The sequence below is a fragment of the Coturnix japonica genome, chromosome 23 (assembly GCF_001577835.2).
Source record: "Coturnix japonica isolate 7356 chromosome 23, Coturnix japonica 2.1, whole genome shotgun sequence".
Taxonomy (NCBI): domain Eukaryota; kingdom Metazoa; phylum Chordata; class Aves; order Galliformes; family Phasianidae; genus Coturnix; species Coturnix japonica.
In genome coordinates this window covers 494,916-507,208 of record NC_029538.1, presented here as the reverse complement: position 1 = coordinate 507,208, position 12,293 = coordinate 494,916, and the positions used below count along the sequence as shown (strand labels likewise).

Sequence of the window (12,293 nt, the reverse complement as noted above, 5' to 3'; positions counted from 1 at the left end):
TGCTCCTGAATTGCCTGGTTTCGTATCAGTTGCAAAGGTGAATTATCTGTTTGTGTGTAATTGTTGAATTCCTCAAAAATCATTTACCATTTTCCATTAAGAAAGCTTTCAGCCTGTGTATGTTACATTAGTCACATCTAGAACTTGACATGCAGAATCAAACTCCATAACCACAAAGTAGTTTATCAAACTTGCTTGTTTGATTTCCCTGATTACAGTATAATATTAGCTTGAAGTGCAGGCTTTTCTCTCAGTGATGAGTGAAGCTTACCTAGAAGTTTGTGAAGTTTGAATGTCTTATGTTTCTTTTTGAGGGGAGCAGAGCGGGGAACAGTTAGTGCATGGCAGAGTTATCTATTGGGGGAATAACAGTCTTAAATGTGAACACTTAGGTTTAAGTGGATACTCATGTGTAATGAAGTGTTCCACCTTCAGAGTAGTGTTGTTGTAGGTGGCTGCTGTATTGTAGATTTCATCTCAGCCAGTGGAAATCTTCCCTGAGATACTGAAACACATCAGTGTATCGTTCACACCTTCCATGTTCTTCCGTGTTTAGCAGCAAAGCTTTGCCTTTATCAGCCGTGAATCCTGGTGGTGCTTTCTGTTTCTTTCTCTCCTTCTATAGAACGAGATGGTACGGGAGTTGGATGGCCATGTCCTGAAGTGTGTAAAAGACCAGAATGGTAATCATGTGGTGCAGAAGTGTATTGAGTGCGTGCAGCCTCAGTCCCTGCAGTTTATCATCGATGCATTCAAGGGACAGGTAAGTCTTTAACCAAGATACTGACTCTCGTTCTTTGCATTTCTGTCAGTTGCTTTGCACAGCAATGGCTGTAAGCAGCTCACGTATTTGGGGATTTAGCGTTTAGCAAATGGTAGCTGAAAGGTGAGTGAACCTACACTGTGAGCCTAGGAATTCTTCAGCCATGTCTCTGTTGTCATATTCAGGTATATCACAGTAAAGCAGCCTTGTTGTACTGCAGCATTTAATATTTTTGACTGATGGGGAAAAAAGCACGTGTGTTATTCATTTATCGTCATAGTAAATGTGGTGAGCAGAGTTTTCTGATGAGTATAGTAAATTTTCATTATGATTCCTCTGTGTGAGGATGGCTGAGAGACTAATTCCTAAGGGTCTGAGGTCAGGGGCAGAACATGAGTTTTGTCTCACAAAGCATAGTTACTTGTGCTTCATTATCCCAGTAGTTCTGGATTTGAGTTGTGTAGCTCCTTTGTTCTGGCTGTAGTTGGCTTGTCTTCCATTACAAATGTGCTGTTCTGGGTGTTTCCAGCTTCAGCTTAATTGGCTTTGGAGAGTGACTTTGAAGTATTGAGGGTTTTGCCACAGGGATGTGAGGATAGCCTGGGGTTATTATAGCAGGAACCAGACTTTATTAGCTTGTCTGCTCTTGGAACATCTGCAAAAGTGTTGACTTGCTTGGCTGTGTCAAAACAAGCAGGATTCTAGCTGGGAACTTGCTCAGCAAATTTGGTGGTTCACATTTAGCTTTGGACCGTCCCTCAGGGAGTTAGGCAAGGCAGAAATACATCTGGGAACAACTTGGATGGCAGTGAAATTTCTTTGGCCAGCTGTCCTAGTTTCAACTGAACTTTCATATGCAAGCTTAAACTTAATAGATCAAGACCTTTATCTTCTATGGTTCATTGCATTCAAAAGTCTGTTTTCCTACCCACTTCACTGAAAACAGTTATTAAAAATTTGTAGTCTGTCTGCTTGACATCAATGCTTGGATTTGCTGCTTCTGTTAATTTTAAGCCAGCAAACAGGACTTGGTGCTTTAGACAGAAAACTCCACAGCAATAATAAAATGAATAGGTGTCATGTTCTTAGCAACAGATTTCATAATCCTTTAGAAATGAGGAAGAAGGCTTCTTGTTGTCACTTCTGCTAAGCGCAGTGAAGGCTTTTAAACAAATCCAGATACTTGAGGAAAATCCTTTGAGTATTTTTAACCTTTCTGCTTCATACTATTTCTTACATAGCTTTAATTATGCAACAGGCAAACAGTACGCTGGATTTATTCTTCTGAAACTTTTAGCACAGCTTCCAATAATTCTTGCCCATCCAGGTGTTCTTTATATTAATCAAGATACTTTACCATTTGTTTCCTGTTCATAAATGGAGAAGGTGAAGCACAGGTAGGAACGTGGTGTGCCTGCAGTATCCCTGTGGCAGTGAGGAAGCAGATGTTTGCACTATCTCAAGCTGCAGTGCTGCAAGCAGTTCTGGAGCTGACATTACCTCCCCTGTCCGGGAAAACCTCCATGTGTTCATTTAATTCCTAAAGGTTTCTGGGATTCACCAAGACTAACAGATGTGTTGCTGCCTGTGCTTGTCTGTTTTTGTTGAACGCAGGTTTTTGCGTTGTCTACACATCCATATGGCTGTCGTGTGATTCAGAGGATCCTTGAGCACTGTCTTCCTGAGCAGACTCTTCCCATCTTGGAGGAGCTTCACCAGCACACTGAGCAGCTTGTGCAGGTCAGTGCACAATGTTCTTGGGTTACTGTACTGTATTAGGAAAGCTAGCAGTGTATTTGGGATTGCAGCTGAGTGTTGCTGGGGCTGCGTGAGCACTGGGTATTCCATTGCTGAGGAGGAACAGAAAGGAACGTGGCAGGCAAAGCATTATCACTAACCGTTTTGGTTATCCAAAATGGTTATTGATATCCAGCAAATATCAATATTGGATTTGAGTCATTTTCAAAAGGAAAATTAAATATTGAGTGGGTATGTTTCTTAATGATCTTAAAGGAGTTGATGCAAAGGGCAGATTCCACGTAGGAAAGGAACATCCTGAGATAGGTTAGCTCCCTTTCTTGCCTGCCTTTCCTTCTTGCAGTCCTTCTGAGAGCTCTTTTTTTCCTAGGTTTTGTGCATGTGGACCTAGTGGATATAACATGAAGGGAGTCCTGTCCTGTGTGCTTGTATTTTAGCACAGTGGGAGAGGGAAGAGGTTGGGCCTGGAGGTGAGGCATCAAGGCGTGCCTTTGGTGCTGCCGAGTGAAAAAAGTACCTACCTTGTGGTCTGAACATAGATGCATTTCAAATATGATGATACATAAGAACAGTCTTCTGTAGCTAGAACTCTGGCATCAAAGTTTGTAAGAATGTATGGACACTGGAAACTAGATTGATTTGAGTTGTTCCTGTTCAGATTTTCATGTGTTTCTGTCTCTCAAACAGGATCAGTATGGGAACTATGTTATCCAGCACGTACTAGAGCATGGTCGGCCTGAGGACAAGAGCAAGATTGTAGCAGAAATTAGAGGCAACGTGCTCGTCTTGAGTCAACATAAATTTGCTAGGTATGAAATTGTTTCTTGAAATCTCCACACCCTGTGGGAGTTTGGATGCATGCTGGGGTTGCAAAAGAGTTGGGAGTGGGGTGTAGGAAGGTCAAAGGTGAAAAATAACTTTCTGTTGAATGGCAGAATGCTGTTTATAACCACTTAAAAACTGGACTGAGTGACGGGAAAGGTAGATTTTACTTGGGAAAAGAGGATAAAGGTGTGAAAGTGTAATTCTGATCCGGGTTCTCAAACCTGAGCAGGAGTATTACGTTGTTTGTGGCTTTTGTTAAGTAGTCGCTATCCCTTGGAGAATTAGGAGTGTTTTGCTGTCTCTGGGGTGCTGTGTTGAGCCACAAAGGAATTGAGAAAATCAGTGTAGCAGTGGTTCTTTGCAACCTGCTTTTCTCAGAAGACTCTGATTCTGATGTGCAAAGGCCTCGTGGTCCTTTTGGAGGTATGTATGTAATGCATCTCCAGTAATGTATGCCTGCCTCATAGGGAAGCCAAAGCAGTCTGAGGTTGTTAGTCCAGCTGCAGCAGAGCTGGAATATGGGTAGAAGCAAAATTCAGGTATGGTACGGGGGTGTTAAAGCTAAATAACACTTCCCACAGTTATGAACTGTGTGTGCTTCTTGCTATTTGCTTGTGAAGGCTGAGCTCTTTACAGGCTTGATATACCTTCCTCTTTGTGATGGGTAAAGTAGTGCATTGCTACTTAGGAACACAAGGGAAATGCAGCCCTAAGAGGAATTAGAAGAGCGTGGTCTGAATGCTGTTATTTCAGCCTTTTCCTCCCTGTTAATTAGTGTATGTTGTCCCCTGAGCTGAGCTCTAGTTATGGCAATCACTTGGTGATCTTGTGATTCAGGAAGGGATGCAGAGGATGAGACTAGCAAACCTCTCCTTCCCTAACCATAAATCATATTTAACTTGACTCTTCAGAGAACAGAGACTACTTACTAATTTATTCAGGAATTTTGGAAGTTCTTTGCCTTTGCTAAGATCTTTCATTCCTGATTGTATTTCTCTGTTGTTATAACCTTGGACCTCCATTCCCACTGAGCTCCACTACTGAGAAAGCCAAACAAAGAACAACTCATCTGCTTCTCCAGGGTATGCTATGAGAACAGACACCGCTTTCAAATCCAATGTCACTGTAGAGATGCACAAATAAATGTGGATTGAATCAAACCCAAAATGGTGTTCTGCCCAAAATTCCACTCAGATCTCAGGAACGTTGGACCACTTGTGTCCCATTATTGCATTTCTGCACCAGCCCATACATATGTCCCAAAAGGCCTGCACTTAATAGAGAACAAAAAGCCCAGGTGGTTGTCTGTTTGTGTGCTCACCAGTTGTCTTTCATTGATGGTTACAGCAACGTTGTGGAGAAGTGTGTGACCCACGCCTCCCGTACGGAGCGTGCCATGCTGATCGATGAGGTGTGCACTATGAATGATGGCCCTCACAGTGCCTTATACACCATGATGAAGGACCAGTATGCCAACTATGTTGTGCAGAAGATGATTGATGTGGCAGAACCAGCTCAGAGGAAGATTGTCATGCACAAGGTGAGCAGCTGCTGTCAATTGATAAGGATCCTGTGTTTTAAGAAATGGCACTGCCACACTGGTTGCAGAGCGAAAACAGCTAACAAAATAACTGCTTTTGCCTTTAGAATTTCCTGGCAACTGGGATGGATGTTTCAGAGTTGCAGGAAAGTGCTAGTTGATGTATGAAAATAAGAAACAGTGAGATGCTGTTGGACTTAAAACCAGCTGGTTGCTTCAGGCAGTCTCTTCTGACCCAGTAACCCAGATCTGCACTCATGGCACAGTGAGTGCTGATGTAAAGCAAAAAAGCTAAGACTTCTTTTTGCTGTAGCAGTGCCACCAGTTTGGTGCTTGGCAAGATGCCTTCAGGAGGTCTGGCTATGATGACACACTTGCCCTCTCTGAGAACAGTGGTTGCTAATGAGAGAAGCTTTACATACTCAGCAGAGCTGAGCCAGACCTCGAGCACTAAGGCAGAACTGCTGGGTGTGTTTCTGAGGGCTGCCAAGCACTGCCTGTCACTTCACATCCCTGCTTTCCATCCCTGCCCTGATCAGGAGATTCACACTGACTGTCTGCACTGTGCTAACGGAGCACACTTGTTTAAAGTATGTTTTTTGATGAGGGACTTTTGTGAATGCAAGGACTTCACATTGGTCAGAAATGAAGGCATTTGGGAATGAAAGTATTGCTGCCAGTCGTGCCATCCAAAGCTTGTATGTCTGCTCCCTATGGGCTCTGAGCATCAGGCAGTGTCTTCAGCTCCCTGCTCAGTGAACAACATGCATGCAAACGAGCTAATCTTCAGGCTGATTCATTCTTAGGTTTGGGAGTCGCTCAGAGTAGTTACTTTAAACCTAAACCTGCATTAGAAATAACAAGTGTGCAAGTGGATATACACAGTCCAGCAGCAGCAAAATGACCTGTATCATTGCTGATCTTTGTATGAGCTATGGATATGTATTTAAAAATCCTTGCTGGCACGTTCTTCTTGTCAAGCAGCCTTTTGAAGAATGTGCTAATTAGGTTATCAGCGTGGCTGTCAAAAATAGAAGTAGGATGACAACTAAATAAGAGTGGCTGGATGTGAAGATTTTGGCAGCGCTATCGAGCTGAATGAGAGCCTGGGAAAGCAGAGCGCGTTGTCTGATCTTAGGCTGTAAGAATTGCTCATGGTGCAAACAAGCAGTTTGTATTGTGCCTTTGATAACAATGGCATGACAACTGATGGTTGAAATGAAGTTTTAAGAAGGTTTAGAAATGAAGATAAATAAAGAAGTGTTGGATCTGGGACGCTTTCCTGTCCCTTAACCTCTGGGCAGCAGCCAGACCTTCCAGGGACTGCGGTGTGGGGAGGGCAGAGGCCATACATCAGATTTTCCCAGGTCTGGTTCTTGAAGTTGAATTAAGCAGCCAATGAATGAGCTGAAGGAATGGGGTGAGTGAGGGGTGGGTTTCCCATGGGAGTTTTGGCCAGCCCTGGTGTATGCAAGTCATGGTGATGTATCTGTCCTGGGAGCAGGGGAGGAGAAGGGAGTGCTACACTCCTCCTGTGCAGTTCCCATTGTAGGGCAGAAGGTTTGTTGTGGCTGAGTAACTGCAGGAACTTGCTGGCAGTGTGAGATATTCCTTGTGTAGTCAGAAAATGAATTGCTCTTATGTCTCATTCCTCTGAAACTGTCCAGGAGAACTCGAGCAGCATGATGTTAGCACAGCTGGAACAGCGCTTTCCCTTGTTGGGATACTCATCCACTAACAGTGGCTTGGCTCTAGTTACAGGAATTACAGTGGAGTTGGAAGCAACTTTTATTCTGAAATAGTATGAAGGTTTAATTCCATAGATCTCTGCTTAAAAAAAAGACACAATAGTATTGTGAGTGTTAGGTTCAGAAAGAAACTAAACTACTGTTCAGCCCAGGAATGCTGCATGCCTTTCCCATCATCCCTTAAACACCCAGCTGGAGTTCATATTGGGAGCAGTTGAGCCTGGAAGGAGGAGGGCTGTGCTCACAGAGCTGCTGGCCAACAGAAGCTGCTCAGCCCACCAGCCCTTGTGTGGTAGCCAACCTGACCCTGGGCTGCATCCAAAGCAGTAGGTGAGGGAGGTGCTCCTGCCCTTCTGCTCTGTGCTGGTGAGGTCTCACCAGGAGCACTGCATCCAGATGTGGAGTCATTTGTACAGGAGAGACATGGAGCTATTGGGGTGTGACCAGAGGAGGGCAACAAAAAGGATCCAAGGGATGGAACACCTCTCCCATGAGGACAGGCTGAGAGAGCTGGGGCTGTGCAGGTGAGGAAGAGAAGGCTGTGAAGTGACCTGAGAGTGGACTTCAGTATATAAAGGGAGACTGGGAAAGTCTCCCTGGAGACTTTCAAGGTTAGGTTGGATCAGGCCCTGGGCAACCTGATGGAGCTGTGGTGTTCCTGCTCATTGTGGGGCAGTTGGATTAGATGGGCTGTAAAGGTCCCTTCCAACTCTTAAGGGTTGTGTGATTATGTGCCACCACAGCAGTGGTTCAGCTTCCTGAGCCTCAGTCTCTCTTTATACCCCATAGATCCGGCCCCACATCGCCACCCTGCGCAAGTACACCTATGGCAAGCACATCTTGGCCAAGCTGGAGAAGTACTACATGAAGAACGGCGTGGACCTTGGGCCCATCTGCGGACCTCCAAACGGCATCATCTGAGGCACCGAACCGCCCCGGCCATCCGGCATCCACAACCAGCAACCAGCCCTATTCCAATATACAGTCAGAGAGCGCGGTACGGTTGCTAAACTACTAAAGAAGAGGAAAAAAAGAAGAAAAAGCCTTTGTAAATTTCTTTAATTTTATTATGCATAACATGTACTAATTATTTTTTTTAATTAACTGATTGCCCTGCTGTTTTACTGGTGTATAGAATACTTGTACATAGGTATCAAATGTACATGGAAGGCCACATGTTGTTTTTTTTGTTCACTGTTGTATCTATATTCCAAACGTTCAGGGTGGTTGGTTTGAAGTACAGGAAAACGTTTTTAATCCATCTGCCTTGGGGCAACTCTGCAGATTCCAGCTGCTCTCCGCTGACTCAGAAGTCAGCACCAGGTTTGGATTTGAGTTGAGCAGCACAAAAGATGCATTTAATGCTGTTTATAGGTATGGAAACAACCAAACCAAGAAGAATCAGCTCGCTACAAAGCTGCGGTTTCAAACAAAGAATTAAGTTTCTGAAACTTTTTAATTGCTTTCTTTTTTGGGGTTATTTTTTGTTTTATTTCCAGTATAACTTGCTAAAGGAGGTAGCGTAGTGCTTGTTTGGGGAGGAAGATGGACGTGGCCAGGAGGGTTTTAAAGTGAGGGTCGGGTCGGGTTGGGGGGGTGTCCTTCTTTACTGCCGACTCGGTTTGTTCTGCTCACACACAGAGAGGCACCATTTGATTATTTAGCATGAGGAAAACAAACCCAACTCGGCTTTGGTCTTGCTTCTATAAATATATAGTGTATACTTGGTGTAGACTTTACATATATACAAATTTGTAGTATTTTCTTGTTTTGATGTCTGATCTGTATCTATAATGTACCCTAGTAGTGGAACATACTTCTGACTGTACAATTGTACATTTGTAAACCTCTGTAATGTAAATGTGGAGAAGTTTGAATCGACATTAACAAAAAACCCCGTTTTTTGGTAAGAAAAAAAAAGGAATAAAAAAAACCAACAAAAAAAAACCCAACCCCACACCAATAATTAGCAAAACCTGTGCATTTCAGTGTATATTCACACCTTTTATGGTCGTAGCATATAGTGTTGTATATTGTAAATTGTAATTTCAACCAGAAGTAAATTTTCTTTGGAAGGAAATGTTCTCTTTATACAGCCTGGTTCATGTTTCAGAAGATGCTTGGTTCTTTTTCCCCCCTTGGTCTCTTAGCTGAGCGGTAGCCATCCATCCTTTCTTCAATGTTCCACTGAGCGATTCAGTTCCAAATAGTGTTTTTTTGGATCTTACAAAGTAACGTTCTGCTTATTTTGTGACAGTAAGAAACGAGAAGTGCAAAAGTACAGACCCCCCCCTTAGTTTTTCCTTACAATCAGAACCCCTTTTCACCTTGTAAAGTGTGAATCACCTTCCCTTTTTGTACAGAAGATGAACTGTATTTTGCATTTTGTCTACTTGTAAGTGAATGTAACATACTGTCAATTTTTCCTTGTTTGAATATAGAATTGTAACACTACACGGTGTACATTTACAGAGCCTTGTGTATATTTCCAATGAACTTTTTTGCAAGCACACTTGTAACCATATGTGTATAATTAACAAACCTGTGTATGCTTATGCCTGGGCGACTATTTTTTGTAACTCTTGTGTAGATTGTCTCTAAACAACGTGTGATCTTTATTTTGAAAAATACAGAACTTTGGAATCTGGTTTGTTGTTTCCTTCCTTCCCTCTTGCAGCTGTGGCTCCCCTGCCTTCATTCTGCCTCCTCCTGGACATGGGCTGTGTGAACAAGATGGAGTGGAGGAAGAGGAGGTGTTTATTGCCACCCAGCATGGAGGAACTCTTCCTCTCTGAGTCTAAGCCTCTTGGGAACCCTGTGAGCTCAAGGCCAGCACACCATCCATCCCTCCTGTTGGAAGTAAGGTTCAGGATGGAGTTTCTCCACGTCTTTGTGAGCTCTCTTGGTCACTACAGCTCTCACATAGAGAGGGACAGGGGGTCGTTTACCCCACTTGTGGTTTCCTTTTGTTTTCCTTCCCTCCCTTCTTGCAGTGTGGATCCCTGTCCCTTCTGGATCAGGTGTGACAAGATGTGGGTTAGTAGCTCAGTGATGGTGATAGGAGGATGGTTGGACTGGACCGATCCCATGCTTCTGTGCTTGTGGGAAGGTCAGTAGGTGTGAATGCAGCACGTGGTGATGGCTGGGAGCTGCCATGGAGCTGTTGTAGCTGCAGCTGAGCACTGAGCTCATATCTCCATGGAAACTTCCCTGACTCCCAGATCTCGTTCCCAGGAGGCACTTGATGTTCAGCTCTGATCCATTGCAGGGTTGGGGTGGTTCCTCATTACCTCCTTTACCTTTCATTTCTTTACCTCGAGTTCACCATCGCTGCCTGGAGGCTGCACACTTCTCAAGCTGCTGGGGCCCACTGTGCTCTAATGAAGTGCTGTGGGTTCTGACCCTCGTCTCAAGTGCAGCCTATGGGCAGCGCTGGGGGCACAGCTGGGTGCTGCAGCCCTTCTGGAGGGGCGCATGGGGTAAAGGGTGCTTTGATGTGGGGCAGGCCTTGCTCTATCTTACTGCCCATCAGCCACATCCCACCCCATCAGCTGCATCCCATCGCATCAGGCTGTGGCTCCCTGCCATCATAGCGGCTGTGTCCCACCAGGTCAAGTTGTGACCAGCGAGGTCAGCTGCATCCCCCCCATGAGCCATCGTGTCCTCCGTGTCCCACCACATCACCCGTATCATCACAGGATGGCCTGGGTTGAAAAGGACCCCAGTGCTCACCCAGTTCCAACCCCCTGCTGTGTGCAGGGTCACCAACCAGCAGCCCAGGCTGCCCAGAGCCACATCCAGCCTGGCCTTGAATGCCTGCAGGGATGGGGCATCCACAGCCTCCTTGGGCAACCTGTTCCAGTGCGTCATCACCATCAAGCTCACCACGTCCCAAACACTCCCCGTGTTTCCCACCACGTTGAATCATTAAGGATGGGAAAGACCTCCAAGACCCCCAAGTCCAACCGCAGCCCACTGACCACATCCCCCACTGTCACCTCCCCACGGCTCCGGGACCCCTCCAGGCACCGTGACCCATCCGCCCCCCCCGGGATGTCCCACCGCTCTGCTCAGTGCAGGGAGCGCCGTGGACCGCTGCGGGGCGGTGCAGCCTCAGCAAAGGGCTCCTCCCCGCTGGCACTGAGGCATCCTTTATTATTATTTGCATCCCGTTAATTATTGCACAATTAAGGCGGACAGAAGCTGCAGTGGTGCCCTGAGGGCTGATCTGCTTCACCGCCGCCCCTTTGGGTGCCCCCGATCAGGGATGTGCCCAGCTCTGTAGCCGAATTGGGCTGATTTCCCTTCTAAATCCAGGTGATGTCCCTCTGGCCGCCTCCCTGCTCCACGTTCTCCCCTTCTCCCCACGTCTTTCCCATCCACCCCCAGCTCTGCCCGTGGGTCCCGCTGCCATCTGCCCCGTGTCCCCTCCTTCATCTGTCCCTGGTCCCGCTGCCATCTGCCCCTCATTTTCCCCCATCTGCCACAGGATCTGTCCCTCAACTCCACTTCCACCTGCCCCATGTCCTCCCGATCTGGTTATTCCCCCATCGCCTCTGCATAACTGTACCCACACCCGAGACCCCCTCATCCACCCCTGGTTCCCCTCTTTTATCTCTCCCCTTTCATCCCTGCTTCCCCTGTCCCACTTAGCCCAGCCCCCTACATACCCCGTGCTGCTCTCTCTACCCCTGGATCCCTCCATCTGCCCCTGGGTCCCATCAATCTGCTCCAGTCTCTCTCTTTCTATTGGGTCCCCCTAAGGCTCCTCCACACTCCCCCTATGTACCCCTGGCTTCCCTTCATTTACTCCTGGGTACACCTCATCTTCCCCATGCCCTGCTATCCATCCTAACCCTTGGTTCCCCCATCTGTCCCCACCCCCATCCCATCTACCCCTGGATGCTCCTCTGTCCACCCCTTCATCCTTCTCTGTCTCCATGCTTTCATCTACACTGGGGTAACCCTTATCTATCTTTTTGTATCCTCCCCATTTGCCTCCATGCTCCCCAACTACCCCTGTCTTCCCCCTATCATCCCCTGTGCCCCCTTAACTATCTCTGGGTACCCCCCTCTATTCCCATACCCTCCTTTCTACCCCTCGGTACCCTTCTCTACTCCTGGGTACACCCGATCGTCCCCATGCCCCCTCATCTACTCCTGGATCACCCTTATTTCCCCCACATCCCCTCTAACTGCCCCTGGGTACTCCCCTAACTACCCCTATATCCTCTCTATCTACTCCCACGCCCCTTAACTACTGTTGGCTACTCCTTCATCTACCCTGGGTACCACCCTCCTCCTGCATCCTTCCCTATCAGCCTCCAAGCCCTCTATCTCCTCCTAGATACCCCTCTAACTGCCCTGAAGTCCCTCTGTCTATTGCTCCTGGATCCTCCCATTCACCTCTACGTCCCATTACCCACCCCGGAGTTTCTTCCCCACTCCCTACCCCCGGCTGCCTCCCTCCATTGCCCCGCATCGTCCCCATTGGCCCCCACTCTCCCTCCCACCCCTGGGGTAACACCTATCTATACAATTCGACCCCCCACACCCCTCCATCCCCCCCCAGCTCCGATCACACCGTGGCGGTGTGCGGGGCCGGACCGGGGCGGGGCGGCTTCCGCACACGGGCGGAGCGGGGATCGTGGAGCGGGGC

The 12,293-nt window shown here is 46.9% G+C and overlaps 1 protein-coding gene and 1 non-coding gene across 10 annotated transcripts in view; both read left to right on the top strand.

Moving 5' to 3' along the window:
* Nucleotides 1–9,282, top strand: part of PUM1 (pumilio RNA binding family member 1) — a 65,638-nt gene extending 56,356 nt beyond the window's left edge. For 8 of the 9 annotated variants that reach the window (XM_032448921.1, XM_015883572.2, XM_015883566.2 and 5 more), the window contains 5 exons: nt 626–763; nt 2,378–2,503; nt 3,209–3,330; nt 4,694–4,886; nt 7,424–8,012. In XM_032448921.1, coding sequence (XP_032304812.1) covers nt 626–763; nt 2,378–2,503; nt 3,209–3,330; nt 4,694–4,886; nt 7,424–7,555 — 711 coding nt within the window. In that variant the 3' untranslated portion in view covers nt 7,556–8,012. Of the gene's footprint in view, nt 1–625; nt 764–2,377; nt 2,504–3,208; nt 3,331–4,693; nt 4,887–7,423 lie in introns of all 9 variants that reach the window. The other variant, XM_015883565.2, reaches the window with a different exon arrangement.
* Nucleotides 5,242–5,327, top strand: LOC116654363. Its single transcript, XR_004309559.1, has one exon. It is a non-coding gene; the product is annotated as a small nucleolar RNA SNORD103/SNORD85 (small nucleolar RNA).
* Nucleotides 9,283–12,293: the final 3,011 nt, after the last annotated feature.